The 25,679-nt window shown below is 43.5% G+C and overlaps 1 protein-coding gene across 3 annotated transcripts in view; it reads left to right on the top strand.

Moving 5' to 3' along the window:
• VGLL4 (vestigial like family member 4) overlaps positions 1-25,679 on the top strand; it is an 87,247-nt gene that overhangs the window by 53,031 nt on the left and 8,537 nt on the right. For all 3 annotated transcript variants that reach the window (XM_071550903.1, XM_071550904.1, XM_071550902.1), the window contains one exon: positions 8,736-8,925. In XM_071550903.1, the coding sequence (XP_071407004.1) occupies positions 8,736-8,925 (190 nt within the window). The remainder of the gene's footprint in view (positions 1-8,735; positions 8,926-25,679) is intronic.

Raw genomic sequence — 25,679 nt, forward strand, 5'->3', positions numbered from 1 at the left:
CTGACGCTCTGTGGATTAAAGTCTTCAGTGTCATGTCCAGTGTGGCTGAAGGGCTGTGCCCCTCACATGGGAGTCCCTGTCACTCAGGCTGCCATCAGGGAGCAGAACCAGAATGGAAATGGAAGCCTTTCCTGTGCTCATTAGGCCAAATGTGATTGCTCGTTCCAGCTGAGTTCAGGGAGAGGATCTGGTCCCTCCTATTGCTGCTCACAGGGATCCCCTCAGAGCTCTGGCTCTGAGCTCTGCAGCGCTTGCACCAGCACAGTGCTCTGTGCTGACCTCCATCCCAGCCCCTCCCGAAGGAGCCACCCACCTGGGTGCATCTGCTAATGACATTTTCAATGCATTTGCTTGTGTGTTTGTATTTTAAAGCATTTCTTTCCTCCCTTGAGGGCATTTTACCTTCCAGGTAGGGAATTTGGGGAAAAATAAAATGGGAATACAAGAAACTGCTTGAAATTGCAGTATCAGATTTCACAGCTCTTAGAAAGCTCATTTTCTTGATGCTCTGAATTTTTCCACATGTATCAAAGAAGAATAACATGAGAAAAGGTGTTCAGAGCAAGTTTATAGTAAACTACAATTCAAGCTTGTAGTATTTCTAAAAATAAAAATAGTTGAAATAAGTGGAATATTTTTTTTACCTTTGCACAGTACTTTTTGCTTCAAGTCCTTATGAAAGAAACAGTGCCCAATTTACTGGATTTCATTTGAGTATGACCCCGTTGCAAGTGAGCATCTCAGAGTCAGTGTTTGCTGTACCTACTGACTGTGCCCATACCTGCCAGGGGCACTGAGTGCAGTTCAGTTGGTGTTACAGGGTCACATCCATGGAATAGCCATCGGAGCAGAAGGGGGTGTTCCAGACCTGAGAATCCACATTGCTCTCCACTGACAGGAGGAATTATTCAAATTTGAGCTTTAATAATTTTATTTTCCTATTTGTCTTTTTGCCATCTCATGAAAATACAGCTGTAAGGTATCATTCAGTACATGGAAATACTGCCTAAGCCCCAGTCTAACAATTTCTTCTGTTGTGACCTTGCTGTGACTTTGACTTTTGAAATAGTTGCGGGTCTTTTAGCTTTGATTGTTCCAGCTAAAGGACAGGCTGGGCTTTGATCAGTTTAGCTTTGCCATCCCTTATATAACACAGTAAATCCTTCAGCAGCGTGACAAAAGAAACAACACCTGGATCTGGAAAGCAACATCTTCAACACGTTGCCTTAGTTATACTTCATTCTCAGTTTTTTATTGATGGCATTTTTACATTTTTAATAGAATCACATTATCACACTGGTAACAGTAAATATTCTTGTCTGGCAGCTTTTAAAATACACTTACCAGAAACGTGAGAGAATGACATATAATTGTTCTGCAAATAAATTAAAGGGAGCTGCATTCTGATTATATGGTTATTATTTAAGCTTTGCATGGTGATAGTTTTCATCACATATTCTGGAATTATTTTCTGTGCTGTGTTTACTGTAACCTTTCTGTGGTTTGTTGCCTGCTTTCTCCTGTGTGTGTGTCCCATAGTCACCTCAGCTGCGTTACAAGGTGGAAATGCAGCATCTCATCTTTCTTTGTGGGGCAGACACAGACCAGAATCTTGAGAGATTTCAACTGTATGAAGGAGAAAACATTGCCTAGCACTGAATGAATTGCAGTGACTCAATTCAGTATCACTGTCCAGAGTGTGCTGTAGGGATGCACCAGGCCTGCTTAACAGTGCAGTGTGTTTTGCCAGGGAATTAAATGGCTCATATATCTTCTGCTGCCCAGTAAATACGAATGTCATGTTTAGTAAGCAAACAGAAAAATGTGAAGTGCATTGTTTTCTGCAGAAAATGTAAATTCTGCTTCTCCCTTTGCCTTCCTTTCTCTTTTCTCTCCTCCTGTGTTTGGGATGCCCAAAGTGCTGCCTCCTGCACTTGGCCCCACTCAGTAGCTGGGCTTAGCTCTGTGAGCCTCTGTAATGCACTGAGCAAACAGCAAATTATAACTGTTGATTTTTAGTCCCTCTTAACTGACTTCAGATGGTTGATAGAGGTTTTTCATGGGACAGCTGGCAGAATGGCTCAGAGGAGTGCTGTGGGCAGCAGCCCTCCCTTCTGAGCAAACACCCATCCTGTGCCTTGAACATGAAGGAATCCTTTTCTGACATGGATGTTAACAAGTGTTTTAGACAACCCTGGTGCTGTTTATCTGGAGATTAGTGTCGTTTAGCATCGATTAAATTTAAATCTTGTCTGCCAGATAATTGGGATCTGATTTTAGCCACAGTTTACATGAGTACAGATACTCTAATCAGACGAAAGGAACCTATTTTATCAGAGTTTTCTAATTGTTACCTAAATGGGACATAATCTTAAAGGCAGATCTGCAATTTATAAAGCAATCTCATGCTCTGTAGTTAGACCCAAGCCTGAGTTCATTGTTAGGTTGGAACTGAACACAGCCCCATATTCACAGCTGTTGAGGTGTGAAAAATTGCAGTTTGACAGAGGAAATAATAAGGAGCTCTGCCAGAGCAAAGCATTAAAATTTATTCCATCCTGCTTTCTTTGTGGCACCTCTGCTGCCCTTCATCTTTCCATGCCATCCATTTCTTGCCAAGGAGACTCCCTCAGCTGGTACCTGCTTGACAGAGTGGAGAGGAATTTTTAGCCATTAAGTGCTCAGCAAAGACTTTTTACTTGTCTTCTCTGTTTGTGTAGTAGTTTGTAGAACTGAAGGGATTATCCACTCAAGTCCATTGATGCAGCAGAGTCTGCAATGCTATTTTGGACAGCTGTGCTTCTACAATGTGATCAGAGAGAATACAGGATGAGGCAGACAGTTTTTCACAATACCTTTGAAGGAGCAAATACAATTATACTCAGCTTTAGGAAGGAAAATGTACCATTTTCTGTCTGTTGCAATGTAGTGTTTGGTATATAATTACAGCATTTTCAAGTCCTGTAAAGTGGAAATTGCTTTAACCTGTGCTACTGAGTTCTGATTAACAATATGTGTTTTGGAAAGGATCCTGCAGTGAACCTGTCTGCAGACTGCAAGTCTGTGCACTGCACCTGGATTGTGGCTCCTTTGTGCACGGATTGGAAGGAAGAGGAGGAAAAGTGGGTGGAGGTGACTGAATGCAGAGGTCACAGTTTCATGTTCTGTGTCCCTCACTGGCAGGCATGGCCTGATGGAGGAGCCAGGACAGAACAGGCCATTTCATCTCAGTGTATTCTGGCTTTGGACATGGGGTTTCTGGCACACAAGACTCTGCACAGTGGGAGCCAGTGCTTGGTTCCAGGAGTGAGTGTTTTTCATATGTTTTGTAAATGGAGGAGAACAAGCTTTTACCAATTTTTCTGTACATGTGTATGGGACTTTCTAGTTTCCTAAATTACCCTTTTTGTAATTATACCAGAAAGTTGGTAAAATATGTGTCAGATAAGTGAATCAGTAAATTGGCTGCTGAAAAAATCTATTAATTATACTAAAAATTATTTCCAACATCTGATTTCATAGCTGTGTTTTTTGACGAGGCTGTTGCCATTAATACTTAATTTTTTGCTCTTTTGTAGTTTCGTGGTTTATTATGCTCTTCAGATAGGCCTGTTTAATATATTTTAAAGGAAATAATGAACTACAGTGACTGTTCAGTGTTTGGCAGACTGCTTCCCAGAATTAAGTCTTATTTAAGCTGAGCTTAAATCATATGTTTGGGAGAAGCGACCCAGAAGTAAAGTAATGGTAAAAAATGGTAGTTCCACATAAGGAATTTTGTTTGTTTGTTTGTCTGAGTAGGGGTGATAGAGATTTTCAGCAATTATATAAATATTACAATTTGTAAATGCTTCTTAGGATGTCTCTTACCATAACCAAGGATTTCCTACTGAGTAGCCTGAATGGATCAATTAATTGTCTTTGCTAAAGCAAGTGAAGCAAATCTGGCTTAAATTACACCCTTTTTAAGATTGTTGGTTTCACACAGATCTAATTTCTGGGGAATTTCCCAATTTCAGGGGTATCAATCCTCTGACATTGTCCAATATGCTGCAAAGTAACACCCAAAGTGGCAGCTGCCAACATCTGCACGTTGATTCTCTGGTGCTGTATTGCAGTTCTTCTCTTTTGGTAACTTGTTTTGATGACTTGTTGAATTGAGTAATTTGTGGTGACTTCCTTGCTTGGTATTTGATATCTCAAATCATGTGATTTTTTATTTTGTGCATGAATTGGAATTTTTTTGCCATTTATCCCAATTTATGTTGGCACAGACTGACTTCTGTGTTTAAGGTAGTGGAAGAAAACATGCAATAGTTTATGAATTCATTCCAATCTGTGACTTAATCTCCTCATGATTGTTAGACTATAGGAATGGAAAATAAAATAAATTTCATTTTATATTATCCTTTTCCAATAGATTGCTTTTGTGAATATCTTGGCTTTTCAGCAGAAGTGTTTCATACATCATGAAGGTAAATTTTGGTCTTAAATCAGTAGAGAAAACTGCCCTTGAAGATCTCCATGTACTATTCATTCCTGGGAATCTGGCCTTAGGAACATGAGGCAACTCCTTTTACTAATGAGAGTTTGTCTGCAGGTATTGGAAAAGGTAATTAATGGGTGTAATGCCCATTAATTAAAGTCTGTTAAATGCTCTTGCCCATGATTTGATTAATTAATAAAGTGGCCTGAGGTCATGGTAATTCAATTGAAGACCTTCAAGGTAGGGACCCTGGTGGCAAACACCACAGCTGAGGAATTCGTTAATTTTTTTCCCAAGTTAATAAAGTTGTTGGGAATTTACTCTTGTGGACAAATCCATTTATCAGATGCAGAACAGAAAAGTAAAATGGGCAAAGGCAGTGCTGGAATTTTCTTTCAAGGAGTTTTATTTTCATCTGTCTTAAGGTCTGTATCATGTCAGTCTTCAGCTGGGAAGATGAAGCCTTTCATTTCTGGATGGTAATTAATTCTCAGACTTAATGCATTAATAGCAGCCAGCAGGAGAGAGGAAATGGGGAGGAGGGGGAGGATGTGGCAGCTCTGTTGTCTCCGTCAGCCCACGCTGAGCTGCTGGGGGGAGGAAGGAAGCTGCCAAAAGAGTGTATATTTTTTTTTCCAGTCTTTGGTAACTCCTGGAGTTGTCAGAGACATTTAAGACTTCCCTGGTGTCTTGCTATCAAATCCACACTTGTAAAAACATGACTTTTGCTGTTGTGCTGTTTGTGCTGCGTGGATGTTCCGTGGGGATGCAGATCCTGCTGACGGAGCTGTGAGAGAAAGGCAAACAGAGCTGGAGATCCCTGTTTGCGGAGAGCTGTCCTAGTGGTGTGTGGGACTGAAAAGAGCCATGCTGCTGTGACACAGTTCGTGTGCATGTGTTAATTCCAACCACTTCCAGTTTAGGCTGGTAAGTGGTTAAAATAAAGAACATTCTTGCTGACGGCGTGGACTGGAGTCAACTCGAGCAGTGCTGCTCTATAGGCAGACACTACGTCACGGTGTTATCTTTGTTTAGCTTGTCTGTGTTCTATCATGTTGTCCAACAGTTTTAATAAAAAAAGAGGTGGGGGGGAAGGGACTAGTATGAATAGTTGTAAGTAGAACTATCTGAAAGCAGCAGCTCTTGAGTGCCTTACACCAGCTGCTGACTGAGACAAAGAGAAGCATTGAGAAACACAATAAATGTGTTTGCTATCTCTGCTCTCAGTTGCAGGGCAGACACAAACCATCTCAGTAGTGAATTTTGGAGTTTGGACTGGGGGAATTTTATAGAACACAGTTGTTTTATCAGTGTTGTCTTGCCAGCTGTGTGCTGTGAGTCTGGTTTCCATGGAGTGTGGTCAGCTGGGGGAGACAAACCTAGTCCCTCAAATGGCATTTGGGGCAGGAGTCTCCTCTGTGGTTTCTCTCTCTCTGCTTTAAATTCAAGTTTGGTAAGGAGAAAAGTAGTGAGGGAAGAAGTCACCATCTTAAATTAAAAGCAGTTTTATCCCTAATCAAATGTACAGGCCTCGTGAGAACTCAGGGTGCAGTACAAATTCAGTATATGAATATGCAACTTATCCTTGTAAAGAATGTAAAGAGATTTTTCCTGTTGATCTTACCCTGCTCTCTGGACCCATCTTTGGCATTGCTGTGCTTGCTTGGTGTTGGCAGAATGGGCTGTGCAAGATGCTGAGCACTGCCCACTTGTACCCTCTTGGTGTCTGCCCTGTAAGAGGCACTGCTCCAACTTGCTCCTTGCTCTCACCTGTTGAAGGTGTTGTTAATTTGATTCATTTTGGCCAAATGGCCCTGTGGTGCTGGTCAGATTCTGGTATGTTTAGCTGAAGGCCTCGGTGTTCCCTGCATAATTAGGAAAATGCATTACTAAATTCAATAGACTTTAATTAGAAGCCATTCCTTTCTTTGCTAAATTTCTTCCAACATACAATAGCATTTTTGCCAGATTTTGTACTCAATATGGATGCTAATATATAAATGCTGTTCCTACCATACGTATAAGAAATTGAATTTTTAAATCTTTTTTTAAAGAAAAAATGCCATTGCGGTAATTTAAGAGTATCAGGCTCCTACCTGCTGTTTGGGGAAAAAGGAAAAGTTTCTAATTTACTCAATTAAGCAACATCTAGGGATTTTGGGAGCTTTTTGTAAACACCTAAGGTAGCTTTCCATGGATATTTAAATTGCCTGTGTTCCTGTCAGGAGTTGCTCAGAAGTCAGTAGGAGTTAGGTGCCTACATGGAATTTGTAATTGCTGTAATGGAATCTTGTGTTGGAGTCCTCAGAAGTGATCAGAGAGACACTGTGGGGACACAAGTGATTGCCAGGGGGTGGGAGGACCACCAACCTTACGTGGGGAGGCTTTTGACATTGGTATTAATTTTTGTCAAAGACAAAACTGAGGGAGGTTCCTCACAGAGAGGAACTGGTATGATGTGGCTTACTTTTAAAGCTCAGGATATGAACACTCTGCAGGTGGAGGTTTCTAGTGGCAAAATAGAAAGGCTGAATTAAAAATGCAGAAGTTTACTGGTCTGCAGACTATTTCTATGAGAGGTCTTTGTGATAAAGGCTTCTCTGTGACACTGGAGTGGTTATGGGGGCTTCTCAGTTAATACTTTGGTTCTTAGGAACAGGAGAGGTCTGGATATCTGTCCTGGAGCATTTGCAGCAGGGCACAGATTTTGCTATTTAGAGCTTAGATGGAAAGTTCCTATTTGGATTTGGTGCCAGAGTCTTTAATAGAAATCATGGCTTGTGGTGTATTATAGATCAGTGTATATTTGCTAGTTTATATTATGCTGACTAAATTGGCAGAAGGCTTATTTTTACTGGTAAACATTCAGGAGGTTTTCTCCTCATTCCTTTTTCCAACAAAATGGTATTTGTCGTGTGTGGAATTAGGGCAGCATTTCATAAATCATCTGCCTCAGCAGTGAAAATGTGTGGTGTATACAAAGATTCCCATTGTCAGGTTCCTCAGTGCTGTGGATGGAGTTAACTTGATCCTAATTTTAGGTCTGGAAATTATGGCTGTGTAGAAAACAAAATGCTTCTGGCAGTGTAGGAAAAATACAAATTTTAAACTCTAGCAAAGGTGGCTATTTCAGGGATATTACCAGAATAGGTAACCCTGATTAATTTAGCTCCTCTCCAAGCCCCTGCTGAGGCCCAAAAAGCATTTTTAACATCTTTAAATCCCTGTGAGGTCTAAATATGACCCGTGGCTGTAAGGATGTGAGTTCCAGGAAAGTCCCTAAGTGCTGAAGAGCAGCACAGCACTTCAGGCAATACAGGCAGTGAGACATTTAATTAGAATTGGAAAAGTGCTGTGGTCAGACTTTAATGCCTGTTTAGTAATGATAAGTCAATATGTTTATGCACAGCCAACTCTCGCATTGCTGGAATTATTTATACACAGATGTGAGTGGCATTTTCTGGTGTTAGATTATATAAAAATTTATAATCTCCTCAGGAGCTTACCCCCAGTCTGCCCAGATGGAAATTAGCATTATTCAAGTGAAATTCTGTGCTTCCTGTGCTGAAGAATTGTGCTCTTTTGTTTGTGGCTCCAGAAACACAGTTTTAAAGTATAGAGAAAGTACAGAGAAGTTTAAAGTATAGAGAAGGACATTTAAGGACGTACTTAAAACTTGCATCAGCAAGTTCCAGCTTTTTTCCTTAATTTTTCCCTTGCATAGTTATATATCAGAGCAGCTTGTTTTGGACAGCTTTTTGTAATGGGAATCATCTGAGAATTTGAACGTTTATTCAGTTTTAGATCTTGGATATTTGGCATAAATGTGAACTGCAGCCCTGGAATTTATAACCACAACCATAGGAAAAGGAACAAAGCTTATTTCACTGCGAGTAGTCCTGGTTTGCAGAGTGAGGTAATCAAAGCTCAGTGTTGGCATTGCAGTGTGTGAGAAGGAATGTTTCTGAGTTAGAAAAGCTGTTGGAAAGATGAGTTAGCTCAGCCTTTCGGATCATCTCGGGTGAGCTGCCCCCTCTCCTACGCTGCCTTTGCTCAGATGTCTGTCCCAGCATGAAGTGGTTTATGATGCCTCGTTATGGTACAGCCGCGTTGAACGTGCCTGTGGGGTTTGGGAAATTTTTGAAAATTCTGGAATTCGGAGGAAAATTTTTCTGCAAGCATGTTTTCAAAGCAGTTATTTCGCCGCCCTTTTCCCCGCTGTGTTCACGCCCCGCTGTGTCCCCCGCAGGTGAGGCAGCGCTGAGAGGGGAGCCCCGAATGCAGCCCCTGCCCGTGTCCCCCGCGCTCGCCACGCACCGCACGGGCCCTCCGCCCATCAGCCCCGGCAAGAGGAAGCTCAGCATGGACCAGGCGGACGAGGAGCTGGACTGTGAGAACGACCACGTCTCGAAAATGAGTCGTATGTTCAACCCACATCTGTAAGTGCCTCGCTGCGTAACGTGATCCTCACAGCGTCTCTCTGTGTGCTCAAATCGTGCCGTGGCTGAAACTTTGCGCTCGGATTTTTCTTTGTTCCAGCCTGTATGGAAGATCTGCACAAAAGCTGCTGCCATTAGATGGGGTTTCTTATTTTCTGCTGTTTTCATACAGCATGAAGTAACAGGAATTAGCTCCACTTAACTATTTATAGTAAAACATACGTAGTCACTTTGGAATTTCTAAAGTATTGTTCAGTTGTTCTTTGTAATCTGCTCCCTTTGCTTCCCGCTGCTGGGGCTCTGTGCGGGACGAGATGGGAGGCCGGAGGAGGAGCAGCAGGAGCGCTTGGATATCCCTGGGGCCGGAGCTGAGAGCCGGTTGGTGCTGCTCTGCCCCACGGCTGGTGCCGCTCTGCCCCACGGCTGGTGCCGCTGTGCCCCACGGCTGGTGCTGCTCTGCCCCAGCTGCTCCCGCTCTGCCCCACGGCTGCTCCCGCTCTGCCCCAGTGCCGGTGCCGCTCTGCCTCAGCTGCTCCCGGCTCTGCCCCAGCCACTCCCGGCTCTGCCCCACGGCCGCTCCCGCTCTGCCCCAGCCGCTCCCGCTCTGCCCCACGGCTGGGCAAGCCGCGGGCGTTGCTGACCTTCCCGCGGGATGCACAGCGCTCTGACTGCCACGTGTGGGCTGTGTCAGACAGGTAAGGGGGTGGCGAGCGAGGTGCATGTGTTGGGCAATCAGCAAATGCCGTTCTCGCTGTGCTCTCATTCCTGGGAGTGCAAGCCTGGTTGGCACGAAGTTCGGGCTCCGAGAATTCCGTTCATTCCTGCCTGGAGGAAGCGATGGAGCGCAGGGCAGCTGGTGGCAGTGGCTGCTCGCGGCTCCTGCAGCCGCGGCATTCCGCGCATTCCGCGCTGCCTGAGCGCTGCTGTGCAGCCCTGAGATGTGCTCAGAGGGATTTATCCTCGAATAAATCACCGCAGTGTTAGTCACAGGCTGGGCCTGCAGTCTGCACTCTTGGAATTTGTTACAAATCAGGAATCCAGCACTGAAGTAATGCAAAACAATAAAAGCTCACAAGCAGAAAGAGACTTCTCACTTACAACATACCTCCTTCTTTCACCCCAAAATTTAACTCTTTGTAGCCTTTCTTTGGAGCTGAGAGTGCTGCTATTGAAAAGAACCATGTGCTATATTTCTGTGGCACACATGCATGACACAACTGGAGATTTATGGCATTTTTGAAACATTATGTAACTTTATGGGGAAAAGTGTGATTTTTATTTTTTTTAAACTCATTTTCTAGTGATGAAATAGAACACAGATGGCAGTTACATACATTGGAATACTTAGTACAGTGGAGGCCATAAAAATACTGAAGTCTGAACCCACAGACTCTTGTGTAACCAAAGTTCAAAGCTAAAAGATACAGGCAGGTATTTCCTGTGCTCCCTTAGATGTATGTTAGAGCTATCTAATATTTTCCAGTGTGATATATTTTTACAGTTTTACTCAATAGATTATTTCTGTGATTTTGTACATGGAACATGCATCTGATAATAAAAAGCACTGGTTTTCTGTCCAGTGTTCATGTGACTTAATGTGTTTCAGTTAAACCATCTGCTGCAGATGAATTATAGCCTAAAATAGCATCTGTGAGGCCATCTTTTTTTCTACTTTATTTTGTAAATTTGATCTGGCCATAAGAAAATACACTTTTAATGGAATATTACTAAAGTGAAACTGTTGTGATACATCTGAAATAGCTGAATGTCTATGTATTTCAGCTATATCAGAAAAGTTTACAAACATTCTTTAAATATTACTCCCATTTCCCTGCCGCCACTGCCACAGAAGTTGGGTTTTTTTAATGTTTTCCCTCTTTTTTGGATTATGACATCCTGGTTTAACTGTTGAAATGGATTACTCAAACTTTGTTGAACTGTCCTAAAAATTTTGGTTTGGAAATGGGAAGTGTGTTGTGGAAGCTTGAGTTTTTTGCAATAAAGAAAAAGACAGTAGGTTTGGGGAAATAAATATTTTATGGAACACAATAATGGCAGTCATTGTAGTGACTTGGAGGTTCTAGAAAGTGTGGGTTTGATGATAATTCAGTTTAGAAAACAAATCTGTAAGACATGTGGAGTGTAATGTGAGGAGACTGGATGGCACAATATCTTTGGTGACAGCAAAGACATTCTGTGACTCAGATTATAAAGATAAGTTGGGACCTATGTATTTTGAGTTTTTGAGGACCAAGTCCCCTGGAAGCAGAGGATGAAAGATGTAAAACCTGGGCACAGCTGCCATGGTCAGTAATAGGGCTACAGACTGCACATCTCTGCACAAAGTGGTGTGTAAGTCTGTGCTACTGTGCCTGGATGCCTCCAGTGATTCCCAGTGTCCAGATGGGCAGGTCATTTTCATTTGGTGTCAGTTCTTGGAAGACAGAAGTTTTATAATCTCTAGCAGTTCTTGTTCAGGCATTTGGGTCTTTGTGATGGTGCTGTTAGAACTGGGAAGCAGTTGTGTACTCATCCTCTTAAAACCAGCATCTTGTGGTTGGAAACTTAATTAAATAGGACAACAGTTGTGTGTTTGGTTCATTATAAATGGTTGAACCTTTCAATAGCAATTTGACCTTAACTTGTAGGTAGCAACACCCCACTGTGCTTCAGTGGGAATAAACCCATTTAAAGGCTTTGAATGTTTTATTAGAAATCCGGTTACGTCAGCCTTTTGTTTGGAAACGGAGGTCTTTGAGATATTCCCTGCTCAGGTGTAACTCCCTGAAGTATCATCTGGGAGTGTTTTTACTTTTATCGTGGAAAAACACAACTCTTGGCAGACAGAGTGTGGAGCAGAGTGAATCAAATGCCCTGGCAAAAGCCTACTGGGATTCTGAAATGCGTAATGGAATTTCTGTGCAAAGAATTATTTATCAAAGGCTGTTTTTCAAAGGACTCTTAGGTTTAGGATAAGAAAATATACTTCATACCTTGAGGATTATTTTTTAAAATCAGTATGTGATGCTGCCTACCTCACTTATACATACTTATTATAGCTTCTGTTTTTTTGTAGCGATAGAGGTTGTGTACACCCTTTAGCTTCTTCACTTGGGGAGAATGAGTATTTCCACCCCTAATGAATAACAGGTGATGTGTAATTCCTTTATTTGCATTTCACACTTTCTGGTGTGTCCCTCAGATGCTTTACTTGAAATGCATTCACTAAAGTTTAATCTTGCTGGAGTAAAAAGTGCTTTTTGCGCTGCGCTTCACCTTCTGGTGCGGCATGAAGGAGGAGCGCGCTTGTTTCCAACCTCAGGTTGAAACACGCCGTTGTTTTCAGGTGAATTCACTAAAACCGCGCTGATTTCCAGGAGAGTAATTGGGAGCTGGGATTAGGAGAGAATTGTGTGTGTGGCGGGCGGAGCTGCAGCGCTGCTCCTCCTCCTCCGGGCTGCCAGTGCGCTCCCTCCTCCCGGCTTCTCCTCCTCCCTCCCTCCCTCCCTCCCGGCTTCCCTCGCCCAGCCTGGCTTCTCTTCCTCCCTCCCGCTCTCTCCCTCCCGGCTTCCCTCCCATTCTCCCTCCCTGTCTCCCGGGCATACAAAGACCGCCTTGTTCCGCGGGGGGCACACACACAGAGACACACACACAGACAGACACACTGACACAGGCAGGCACGCACACAGAGACACAGACAGACATACAGACACACGCAGAGACACACAGGCAGACACACAGACATGGACACAGATACTGACACAGACACGCACAGACACACACAGACGCACAGACACACACACACAGATGCAGAGACACAGACACAGACACACACAGAGACACAGACACACACTATTCTTGTTTGTTCATGGAGTACATCGTGCTGGAAGTTGCCGTTTGGGGTTTGGGACGAGCAGGCTTGTGGACAGAGTATTTTCCACTTGTGATTCCATTTGGCCTGGTGGCATTAGGGTTGCAATGACAATTTGTACGCAAAAATCAACTTATGGCAAAATGTTTGCATCTGTTAATTAGATGTCTGAGGAATAATCATCTCTTGGTTTGTGTGATATTTAATTTGGCTTTTTCTTGTAATGAGGAAAGGTCTGCACATGAATAAGGTACTTTAATGAGTGTCATGCAGAATGATGTGTGGTTTCAGACATAACCATTCGGACCCAGACTGTTCTGTTTCAAAATCTGGGTTGTCTTCACTTGGTTCCAATGAAGAATTATGTCACTCCCACCCATAAGACTCCTGCAGTGTGGAAGCTGCCCTGTACCACGAGGTTTTTACCATAAATATCCAAGGGAATTTGCTCACTTTAGTGACACTGATAGAATTCGCCAGGGCACTCATTAAAAAAATCTGACCTAAAACTGACCATGAAATAATTCATGTTAGAACAGGTCATTTCATCCAACCTCTTGCTCAGAGCAGGGTCAGCTGCATCTTCTTCAAGCTTCTGACTCAAAGCCAGGAATTTTGAGTAAGATCTGAAGTACTCAATTACCAAGGCTCCAATAGAGTAGGATTCTGTCACCTTCCTCCGTACCATTCCCTGAGCCTGGTTGAGAACCCAGAGTGGAAATGTTCTGCAGAAAATCAGGTCCTCATTGTGGAGGAGGCTCCAGCTCCAGCAGGGCTTGAAAAGATGCAGACCTGGCTTGTGGAGGTAGTGTGGGAGTTGTCAGAGAAGCTCTTTGCTGCTGACTACTGCCTGTTGGGTTTCAAATTTCAGATGGTATTAAGAAATATGTTTACACTATCACTTTATCGCGAGAAATTGGATTGGAAAAAAACCCCAACACACAATTCAGAACACCCAAAGTGTTTCTCATTTGCTTGAGTGAAGCATCTTCACTCAGTTCTCTGGGCACAAATGTGCTCTTGTATTTTGTGGTTCACCTGGGACTCTCAAAGCAGTGCTGTCGAAGCTGAGCTCTGTATTGCCAGTGGAACTGACACAACGTGGCTTTTGTTGGTTAAGTGGACAAAGAATCACAAAGCAGGTTTCAAACTGCTTTTCCTATTTTTTTTCTTTCCTTGTATGCGTATCTTGAATGATAGACTGAATAAATCAGATGTATTTTCTTATTTACTAATGGAGATAGCACAATACGTAAAATTACTGTTAAACTGTGTCCAAGAAATGTTGAACCTTCAGAGATAGACTTGAAAGAGCCACCATAGCTGAGTTAATATTTAACACCTTTTACAGTTCTTAGCCAAGTGGAATTTCAGAAAGTACTCCAGTCCCTTTCTTTTCAAGCACATATGAAAGGTTTGTTATGAACAGTTCCAGGGCTAAAAGCAACCTGATTGATGGCTTGATAGGTCTCAAAATGACCTATCTGTCAAAATTTGGGTATATGTTGCCATACTTGGAAAATCAGGTAATGTAGCTCAGGTATCATCAGTCTCTTCCACTTGCAAACAAAAGGGGGTTGTTAGCTGGCTCCAGATTTCTGATTTGATGTAATGTTTTCCTCTTTCATTTTCCATCTCTTGTGAAGGAACATAACCCTTCCATGGTGTGGCAGGGCTCCAAGATGCCTTGTGAGGGGAAAAGCTGTGTTAGTGTTGCACAAGGGGTCCTAACACTCACTCGGGGAAGGCGTTGGGGAACCTTTTCACACAGGGATGGAACATGAATCACTAAGTTGGAAGGGACCCACAAGGATCATTGAGGCCAACTGTTAAGTGAATGGGGAATCCCTTGAGCCCTGGTGTTGGATTTTTACCCCAGGGTGAAAGTGAAATGTTACATTGTGTGAATTACCATATATTGTCGTGGGGTGAAATTCAGCACCAGTCCAAAAGCCTGATATCTGCACAACAGGGAAGAAACAAACCAATAACCTTTGCAAACATATTCTCAATGTATATCCTAACCCCATGGAAACAAAGGTTTAATTTCACTTCTTTCTATTTAACCATTTTCCCAGATGTTTCCTGCAGTTTGACAGATGTGCCTTTTACTAGAAAGTTGTGCTCTTGAGAACTGGAATGTTATGGACACGGTTGCTATAGACAATGACTCTGTAAGGGTAAGATTTGGAATGAAGCTTTACATGAATGTCTGGTTGAATCAGTAGTTGTGTTCCCCAGGCAGGTGGTGCCAGAGGGGGCAGGTACAGCCCAGCGGGTTTGACTCTGGCAGTGGCACTGCCAAGCCTGGCTGAGCCAATGGCTGTGATTCCCAGACATCATACGGGGGATCCCAGGACTGCTCTCAGGGCACTCTCAGGGCAGTGGGGCCGGAATGGAGTCCTTGGGCAGGCCCGGGGGCGAGTCCTGCACCAGGGGCGATGCTGGAGGTCAGGGAGGTTGGGGGGACCCTGCCCTGCCCAGGGCCAGGGCTGGGGTGCATTTGAGGTTTATCCCTAAAGAAAGCAAGGAGGGAAATGAAAGGACTTCACTGCCACTGCAGTCTGGAGGGTGTGACCTCAGTGATGGGGCTACTTCTCCTGGCGGGGAGGGAACGCTGCTGGATCTGTGCGCTGTGGTGCTGAATCAGGTCCAGCGTAGATGGGAATCTGTTGGATGAATCCCTCGTGGCTGGACACCTGTATGGATGGACCCCGGTGGGAATGGGGTCCCATGTGAGCAGGTACCCTGAGGGTGGGCACCTGTGTGAATAGATCCCATGTGGATGGGTCCTGGTGTGAGTGGATCCTCATGTGTGTGGGTGGATCCCATATGGATGGATCCCATGTCCAGACTACTCAGGTCACACTGAGCTGCTTCTGCATTTCCTACCTAACTGGACCGGTGCTGTACACAAACTGCAACTCCTCATTCCCAATGCAAATGTTCCCAAAGCACAGCAGGATGTGCCCACAACAGCAGCAGCTGTACCAGTGGGACCATGTGTGCAGCAGGTGGGTTACACCTGGTGTACTGACCTGAGCACAGGAGAGCTGGTGAGGAAGGAGTGGGAACAGCCTTCAGAGCTTCTGGGGAGAGCTTGGCATGCTCCAGCTGCTGCTGCATGGTGTGTGTGATGTGGCACATGTGTGCTGTGCCCCGTAAGGAACGCAGGAGCCACGCAGTGCAGTCACCATATGGTCCATTCCGGTGTCCCTGGCACAGCCCTGCCTTTACAGTCCTTGTCTGTGCAAGTGTTTGGTATCACTTTGTGGTAGTTTTTTGCCAGCTCAACTCAAGACACGTGTGTGAGCCACATGGACATGACTGTCCCCACTGTCCATGTGCTGCCTGAATGATGCTTCATGAATCTTTTAGTCACATAATTAATCAGTAACTTTCATCATTCACAAACTTTATAAAGGGTGCAAGGGAAGGAAAGAGAGTAAAACCCCCAAACATTTTTGTTGTGATTTGCTTTTCTGACTAAAGTCTCCCTGAAACCAGAAGCTGCTGTGAGAGGATACTGTTGACTGCAGAGTGTGATGGGTAATTCGGGTGCCTGAGCTGCACAAAGGGCTTCTAAACACTCAACTGCTGCTGCTGGGGTTGCTTTGGTTGTCAGCTTTTCAAAGGAATTATTTTACTATATTGGTAATAGTAGTTGTGCAATATACAGTGAAGCTGTTATTGTATAGTGCTTCTAGAGGTTTTGGTAATTCAGATTTTATTAGCAACTACAAACAGTTTCAATAAACTTTTAATGAAATGTTTATTCCTTTTATAAAACTGCCTGTGGAAAAAATCTAATTTCTTAAAACCAGTTATTTAAACACTGTTCTCAGTCTAAAGACCTGAAGAGCCTGGGGTTTTTTTTGAGAATTACTGAAACTTCTGTATGAAACTGAATTATTGTACCTTTTCAACTCTTCTGCTGCACATCAACTAATATTACAATGTGTATCTGATGGATAGAGACCATAATCTTTAAGCACCCAGGCCCTCTTCCCTCTTTCTCATAAGACCCACTGAAGCTGGAAAAGAAGGCTTTACAGTCCCATCTGCTGAAAATTTAACACAGTTAATTCTAGCACTGTGACCTTATTTTCAGAGACTGGGTTGTGTATGTATGGCCAAACTTCGTGAACGCAGCTTTGGGCAGGGCTCTCCCCACGTGTCCTTCCAGACTGCACAGGGGATTGTTCAGGTGAGGCACAGGGTGAGCAGAACTGGCCCCACCATTTCAGTCCTGAGGTCCATCTGCCACGGCCGAGCCAGCTTGGACAGTGACAGGGAAGTCCTCGGGACTGTCACAGCCCCTGGTACTGACCGGGCTGACCCTGCTGAGCATCCGAGATCTGACGGGATGGGATTGCAGGGAGGGCTTGAACTGCCAGGGGACAGTCCCACTGAGGCTGGAACTCAGGTCCTTGGGATTCAGAGTCCAGAGTGCTCTGCTTTATGCCACGGGACTGCCCTATTGTGTTGTTATAGCTCTTACTAAATAAGCTTGCCATTCTCATGTTGTTGGTGTCTTTTACTTGCCACATCGTCTCTTTGAAGAAAATTTTTAATCTGCTCCTCTATTGTACGATTTTCACCTGATGCATCTTTTAGGTGATGGAACTAAGTAAAGTCCTGTAAAGTGGTGAGAGTTTGGGATTCATGGCTTGACTTAACCTGGTGCCCACTTTTACAAAAACAGTGCCATGACAGACATTGAGTGATGAACACTGAGTATTTTTTCCAAATAAAAAAAGTAGAAGATATTGTGAGGAACAACGCAGTGAACTCTTTAAAAAACTGTCACGGCCATGTTTGATTTCCTCTGACAGTTGTGCACAGCCTCACTGCTGAGTTTTCCCAGAGACTGCAGAGCAGCCTGATGCACCCTGCAGGACTGGGAGCACATGCATGTGGCTCATCTTGCTGCTCTGGGACATGACCCACTGCTGTATTTTATGTGCAGCCTTTCTCTGACATTGGCCCATGGTGTTCTCTGTGTGATCATAAATAGTTTTTACGGTATTTTCCAGTGACTCGAGTATAAAGGGTTTGTTGCATGTGCCAAGTTTTACTTGAAAAGGATGTTAATATGGCTGAATTATAAAAGCTGCACGTGACCCAGCCCATGAATTGGTAGAATGTAGGAGGAAATGTCTGCCAGAGGTGTTTGGATGGGCCATGCACTGGGTGCAAATGAATCCCTTTATAGCTGCCTCTGAATCTTTGCAGTAACCCCTCTGACCTTCCAGCTGTTTGCATGGAAGCCTCTTTGCTTTTTCTCTATGCTGTCAGGTTTTGTTTTCTGCTTGTTAGAAACTTTAGGAAAAGTTTGGAGTGTGTGTTTAACCTCATTTTTTTATCATTTTCTTTTCTGAAATTCTCCCCTCCAAGCATTTAAAGTGCCTCATGGACTTGAAACAGTTCAGATTTCTCTACAGGCACTTTTAGTTTCCCTTCCAGCGATGACTTGCCTTTCTAGATGCTCTTCTGTTGGTCCCAGGATCTGCATTACCCTGCCCTGCTCTCCAGAAGTCAGCATTGACAGGCTCTCTCTGCTTCCCCAGCTTTGTTTGACTGTCTCAGAATAAGGTTATTGTGCCATTGGTGCTGTGGTGACCTCTGTAGAGGTTACTTTTGAGCTAGAAATGAAATCCTAGTTGTGGGCCCTGACTGGCAGCTGTGGGATTGTTTCTGGCATGCTTTGATATGTCGTGAGTTTTATACTTTCACTGAAACCACCTTCCAAAAAAGTGCTCTCTGAACTGCAGTAGCAGCTTCTTCTAAAGGCAGACCACATCCTCTGCAGTGCCTTTTTCAGCTCCCCAAATGTTCACATCTTCTGTCTTTTGTTCTTCATAGTGGGCAGAAATAGTTCTTCCATTATGCTTTTTTCTGGCGTATTGTGCAGGATTTTCCAAAGGCAACTAAAGCTACTGCTGTTCCTTCCAGAGAATGTTATGGGGAAGCAGCTGAACCAGATAAATCCCAAAGGTTTGTTCCTTGTGCTGTCTCCTCCCCAAGAACTGTGCTGTTCCTGGGCAGAGTTGGGAGGGAGAAGCCAGAGATGCCCCATTGCAGGTTAGAGGACCAGAAAGTTTCTCCTCTTTGCCTAAAGGATGAATATTTTTGTCCTCGGTCCTTGAAAACCAAGTCAGATCTGATGACAGCTGTACTCAGCTGTTGGTTCCCACCTACAAAGAGTTAAACAAGACTTTGAAGACATGAAATGGGATTATGTTTATACTCCAGAAATCATTGTACATTTTAGGAATTTTTTTAAGATTGCTGCAATGACCAGTTATACTCAGACACTTGTTCTGGTAATACTGAAATACTGGAACTTTCTGTGATCCAGCTCCACTTCTTGAGCAATTAATGATTGTTAAGATTAATTTAATTTTCTTAACAGGCTAATTCATATTTACAGCTGCCTCAGCAGAATTAGTGACATCACTTCTAATTTCAGAATTTTTCCAGATGTTTATTATGTGTTGAAATTTTGTTGTTTGCATCTCAGGTATGGCTTGATCTCTTCAAAAAATGATGGAACTTTAGAATGAGCTATGAGGTGTACCAAGCAAAACGAGAATCTAAAGGTAGGACCTGGAGCAGGTTTAGGGTTGAGCAAACAGGCAGTAGCAGTGCAGACCAGAGAGATTAGTGGGTAATTTTTTCCTTGTTTTTTTTACAAGTTGAATTACAGGTAACCTGCAGCCTGTGCCTGTTGCAGTGAGGTAACTTTGTCAGTGCTTCTGCACACTGTATATGTACACGTGTTCCAGCACTGACATAACTTCTCATTTAATGAATCCCAGTGTTTTACTTACAGATGGAGCAAGTGATTACTTTTACAAAGAAACCAGTGCTACCTTTTAAAACAAACCTGAGTGCTGGAGCAAAGATGGCCAAATATTAAAAAAATTCCTATGAGAAAATAAGTAGGATCTGAGGTTGTGTTAATTGATTTTACTGTACATTAGATTTCAGTTTTGTGGGTTTGGTATTGGACTGAGGTCTTAAATCATGTGGTTCTCTTGCATTCTTTCATACTTGTGACTATGAAGCCTTCAGAAAGGGAAGTTCATCAGTATCTGACTATTTGTACTTGGTGCAGGCAGTAATGGGACACTCCTTCATGCATTTCACAGCTTACTGGTTTCTTTCTTTTACTGTAAAATCTGTCCTCGTGGTTGAGTCCATTTGCAAGTAACTATCTGGTCCAAGATTTTATCTCTGAAAATCCTGTTTGGGTGAGGATAAATATAGAAAGGCTGACCTGTGTTTGTTTATATGTAAGATTATCCTATTTGCTAGTGAATTTTCAGTGGTTTAGACTTCTCATTTCAAAGGTCTTTCCATTGGCTGTAGCACTAAGCTGAAAAAAACCCTCATGAATTGAATTTTTTTAAGGGAAGGAGCTGCCGGATTCCAGTTACAGAGGAGTTGGGAGAGCAGGGAAAATTGGTCTTGTTGATGCATGTGTGCTTTGGACTCTGAGAGAACTTGCATAAATATATTTAATTCTCCAGACTGGTGCTGGTGCTCGTGCTCAAACTGAAAATTCAAAAGAACAAAAGCTGTTTTCTGGAAGGAGTTAAGTTTAATTATTGGTGTCTGGAGAAGCTTTGAGGCAGTGCTTGAAATCCTTGTGGCTCTCAGGAGTTGTCTGGAGCCCAGGACAGAGGGAAGACTCAGCTGCCTGTGTCCTTGTTGAACCACACTGGGATGGAGGAGGGATGGAAGATGCTCCAGTGCAGACCTCTGTGGTGAGCCCTCTATAACCAGCTGGGCCCATCCAGGGCAGAGCAGGAGATAGGGATGCTCCAGTGCTGCCTTGGAAAGGCCTTCCCAGGGAGCAGCCACCAACTGGAGCCTTGTGTTGTTGCAAACACAAGCTTTGGTTTGGCCATAGTTCCTGCAGGGATGAAGATACTGCACAAATAATATTAAAATATCAGCAGTGACAAAAAAAGGGAGGATGTTCATTAACTTTCTTGGGAAAGCTGTTGTGTGTCCAGGTCCTGTGGCAGGAGTGATTCCTGCAGAAACAAGGATCTCATCAAGTTGCCCCTTTGAAGGCTTTTTGGGAAGGAGTACTGAGCCATGAAAGGAAAAGCCTACTCAAAGGAACTGGGAAGCATAAAGTTAATAAATTGGGATAGGGAAGGTTTATGTATTTAGATGACAGACATTCAGAGGAGATGTGGTTTGAAGAAGGCATTGGTCTGTTTGGAGTATATTTTCATGGTATAAACACTGCAGAAAATTGTCTGACAGAGCAAAGTGATACAACTTTCAGTTTTTATTTGGGTTGTTTTTTGGTTGTTTTTTTTTTTAGTGAATTCAGATTGCTTAAAAAAATCTGAGTAAAGAACACTTAGGTTTTCCCTCTGCATATATATAACTGTATTTTGAAATACCACTTTAAATTTTAGTTTTCCCACCTCACAGTAGCAGATAAAATGCAGATAGATACTTTTTCAGAAATGATTCCTACCATGTGGAGGAGATATTCAGGATCAGCTGGAATCCTGTGTAATTTTGCTAAAACAAACCTGCAAGTAGCTGGAATTACCTGTGTTAGCAGGGGGGAAGGGTGCTGGGAGTGATTGATGCAGAACTCCGGTCTCACCATGGAAATTGATGGGTTTTAGGCCAGTGGAGTTGCACTGGCATCTGCCCCACTGCTCATGCAGTCCAGGGTTGCATATTCTGGATTTTAAGTAGTCTGTAACAAAAGCAACTATCCTCTTTTAGACTTCAGAGTTTGTGTATAGAGACAGTAAAAGATGGTAGAAAACAAATATCGTAGAGATGCTGAAAACATGTAAGTCATGTTTGAGTTGTTACACAAATGGAAGCTTGCTCTTAAGCATTATTATGCATTGTGTTTGTGTGAAGAAAGCATTTTACATGCAAGGGGATAGTTGTTCTTTGTGCAAGTGCAACACACTCCTCTGTACAACCATATCGAGTCCGAGCTCTCTCTGCCAAAGGGAGCATGAAACGTTGTGATTTCTTCTCTTGGAGGTATAGTAATGCTTTTGGCAAGTGTTCCTTAAGGCTCTGCAGGCTGGAAGTGAGTGCAAGCAGAACTATCCCCTTCGCTGGGCCTCTTTTCCCTTTTCCTGGAGCCCTGGCAGAGCTCTGCTGTTCCTGCAGGACAGTGTGAGGCACCACACTCTGTGCCAGCGCAGGGAACGGCCACGGCAAAGGCTCTGCAGCAAACAGTGCAGGCGGTGCCTTTGGGTACCTTTGGACTGGTTCTGAGGAGAGCTGAGCACTGCTGTGTTAGGGATTCCTCAGACTAGGCTGCTGCAGATTGCAGTCAGGATGAGTGTGGTTTTGGTGTGACATCCCCCCGAGCACATGATGCTTGGTAAGTGCTGGAGCCTGGTTATGATTCACTGGGGAGCAACATGGAAAACAATGTCTGCTTTTCAAGTGGTGGAGAAATGAATTTTAGGTTGGAATCCTGTGTAATTTTGCTAAAACAAACCTGCAAGTAGCTGGAATTACCTGTGTTGGCAGGTAGGGAGGGTGATGGGTGTAACTGATGCAGAACTCTGGTCTCACCATGGGAATTGCTGGTTTTAAGCCAGTGGAGCTGCACTGGCATCTCCCCCGTGGCACATGCAGTCCAGGGTGGCATATTCTGGTTTGTAAGATAAAATGGAGTCTGGGGATGGCAAAGCTGTTTAGACAGCTGGATTTATTTGTAGTACATATTTTTAAGTTCTTTTTCAAACTTGGTCACAAATCCTTGTTTGTAATTTTCTGCCCTTGTTTCTGGTCGTAAGAGATGCATCTCTACTTGTTCAGTTCATGTGGAAAGTTTAAGCTAATGGACTTCTGTGAAATGTAATTATCTTCACACACACACAGTTTGATGCCCTTAAGATAAACTGACTAACAGCAAAACAAGAATGACTTTTCTCAATAATTAATAATTTAAAAATTGTAAAAAAATTCCATTTCGAATAGAAAATTATTTTTAAAGTGGCATTTTAAACTAAAATTGCTTAATAATGGGAAATTGAATACCCTATAAATAATTTTAAGTACAATTGTCTTGCAAGTGGAGTCAGATGTCAGTAGGATTTGCTATTTATATTTAAATAGAAAGGACCAACAAGTGTATTTTCATGAGGGCAGAGCTATCATGTTCCTGCCCTACACAGTGCTGTAACATTTCCAGCTGTGCTCAGAAAAAATAATGTCTGATGTGGAAGGAGAAGCTTCAGGTATTTTTCTTTTTTTGCACAGAATGTATAGCTGAAGTAGATGAATTGAGGAGAAGAGTTTGGAGGAGTGGAGTATGAAACAGTTCCCTTCCTGGAAGAGGAGTTGTTCTAATTTAGGAAGAGGGAATTCTTTGCCTACAGAAAGGGCTGGGGTGTGGCCTGCGGAGATTGCTGAGATATCTCAGTAATTTTGTGTGTCTTTAGGGAACTGCCTGCTGTTCTTGTTCATGGGATCAGGCTCTTCCCATTCATTGCCCAGTTTCTTGGTCCCTTCCAAAAATCTTTGCAGGAAAGTTTTGTTGGGGTTTTTTGTGTTTTGGTTTCTGTTGGGATTTTTGTTTGGTTTTTTGTTGGTTTGGGTTTTGGGGGGAAATCAAAACTACCAGTTTACCAATATTTAGGGCTGTGACTTTTCATTTAAAGTGAGAATGAGTGAAATAGGTGCTGGTGTGTAAAATGGAAAATTTATTTTGCTTGGGAATTTCAGTAAGTTTGTTCATCAGTGGTCACTTGACAGCCCCACCCCCAGTAAATGCAGCACTAAGTTGTTGAAAAGTGAGTTCTAAGGAAAAATCTCCAAACAACTGGTGTAGGTACATTTTTTGTCTCATTTTACAAGTATTCTTGGTGGGCGAAACAGATTTTTTCCTTTGAAAATCAGCTTGCATTTAAAAATTCCAAACAGAATGTTTTCCTTTGAGGGAGTGAAAAGTAGGAATCTGCTGGAGCTGTAGGTGGTTTTGCAGCCTCCAAATGGTCATTTAAGTTGTAGTAGACCAGATAATATTTTGTTGAACGGGGAGAGTTTGGCTTGCAGCCACCAAAGGTCCTGACTGCAGCACCCAGAACAGCCCATCCCTGCACAGCCTTCATTGGAACAGGGATTTTGGCCGTGGCTTTCCCTGTTGCCGTTTCCCAGGATATCTCATGGCTCCTGTGCTGTTTCTGAAGCTCCTGCTTGCTCCTCAGGGCTGTGGGGCAGGAGGGTTTGGTTGTGTCCAGGGGTTGATTCCATGCTGGAATTCCAGAGGAGCTGCTGTACGTTGGGTGTAGTTGTGCTGCCGCTCACTCACGTTGGCTCCAAGTGCTGCAAAGCCAAACCTCCTGCACAGCAGGGACCTGAGGCAGACCCAGGGCTGGGAGAGCCATTCCCAGGGGATTTCAGCTGTTCTCTGCTGTCCAAATCCAGCCTGCAGAGGTTTGGGAAACACACAGTGTTCAGGGACCATCCTGAGCACCCTGCTGGGAGACCTGCAAGGTTAGATGTTACAGTCAGTTGTGCTACTCTGCAACTGCTAATTTGTAATTAGTTAAAAAAGACAGGCAATAGAGCAGGGGCAGAGCAGGGGGATCCGGAGGGTTACAAATTGTGTTATTAGGCTGTTAGTTGCTCCTCCTGAGCATGCCAGGGGATTTTGGCACAGAGAGTGGGCTGTGTCCTGAGGTTCTCAAGTCACCGGTTGCTTGGCATCATATTAACCCTCACTTCTACCATGATAAATGAGATTTGATTCAGGCAGCAATAGCAGATTTCTGTACAACCAAGTGACTCTTGAGCATGCTGAACAGTAGCACTGAAGAACTGTGACTAGGTCAGCAGAAGTTCTATTCCTCAACATAGCAGAGATGTGGACCCTCATCTCCAGAAAGATGAGCTCTCTAGCTCATACTTGAGAGGGGCCACAAAAATGACAGAGATACGGGAACAGATTTTATTTGAATAAAGTATTACATGGAAAAAAAAGGTGGTTGAACAGAGATGAACTTGGTGGTGGCATGAAGATGATGAGCAGGGAGCAATGACTTTGTCTCTCCCCTAATACAAGAATCAGGGCAAGAGCAAACCAAGCCAGATTTTAGGTTAAAAAGAAACAAAAAGAGCCCGTAAAGAAAAGGTACTTAAGAATTAGGCAGTTTAGACTGTGGAATCCATGGCCACAGGATGCTGGTGAGGCTAAAGGATTTAGAACTGGACAGGATCCAGGACAGGATCACCAGGGCACATCTCCACAGCCTGTATGGGTGTTTCAGGGGTTCCTTATTTCCCTCAACTGGCAGGACCCCTCAGCCTTCCTTTTGGAGACACTTCCTCACGCATTGAAATAGGCATTAGATTTTTGGACTTGTAACTTTGGTACTGAACTGATTCCTTTTGTGTGTCTGCCTAATTCATCAGTATTGAGAATGCTCCTGCATGTTAACTTACTGTGACACTCTTTGAAATATAGGGGGAAAACCACTTTGGATTTTACCCACTTATATACAGGACACATAGGACGCTTCATTGGTACTTCAACAATCTTCTGAAGACAGGTTTTATTTTCCACAGTGCCAGCTTTCTCCTCTGGTGCTGTCCTGCAGAAAGGACAGATGGAGTTTGCAGTTTGACAGTGAGGCACCAGTTCTGCGGTGTGTGAGGTCTTACAATACTGGTACCCTCCAGACTGCCAGTGAAACCCACCCTCATCTGTGTGATGAGTGAAGTACCTTTCCCTTGAGTCACTGGTTTGCCTTTAAGGGCAATTATATATTGTGGGATGGGAACTGAAATCCCTCATCCATAGGTGCAAACCCAGCTTTATTTTCCTTGCAGTGAATGATAGGCTAATTACGTGAGCACATCTGCTGGGGTT

This window comes from Pithys albifrons, chromosome 3 (genome assembly GCF_047495875.1).
Source record: "Pithys albifrons albifrons isolate INPA30051 chromosome 3, PitAlb_v1, whole genome shotgun sequence".
Taxonomy (NCBI): domain Eukaryota; kingdom Metazoa; phylum Chordata; class Aves; order Passeriformes; family Thamnophilidae; genus Pithys; species Pithys albifrons.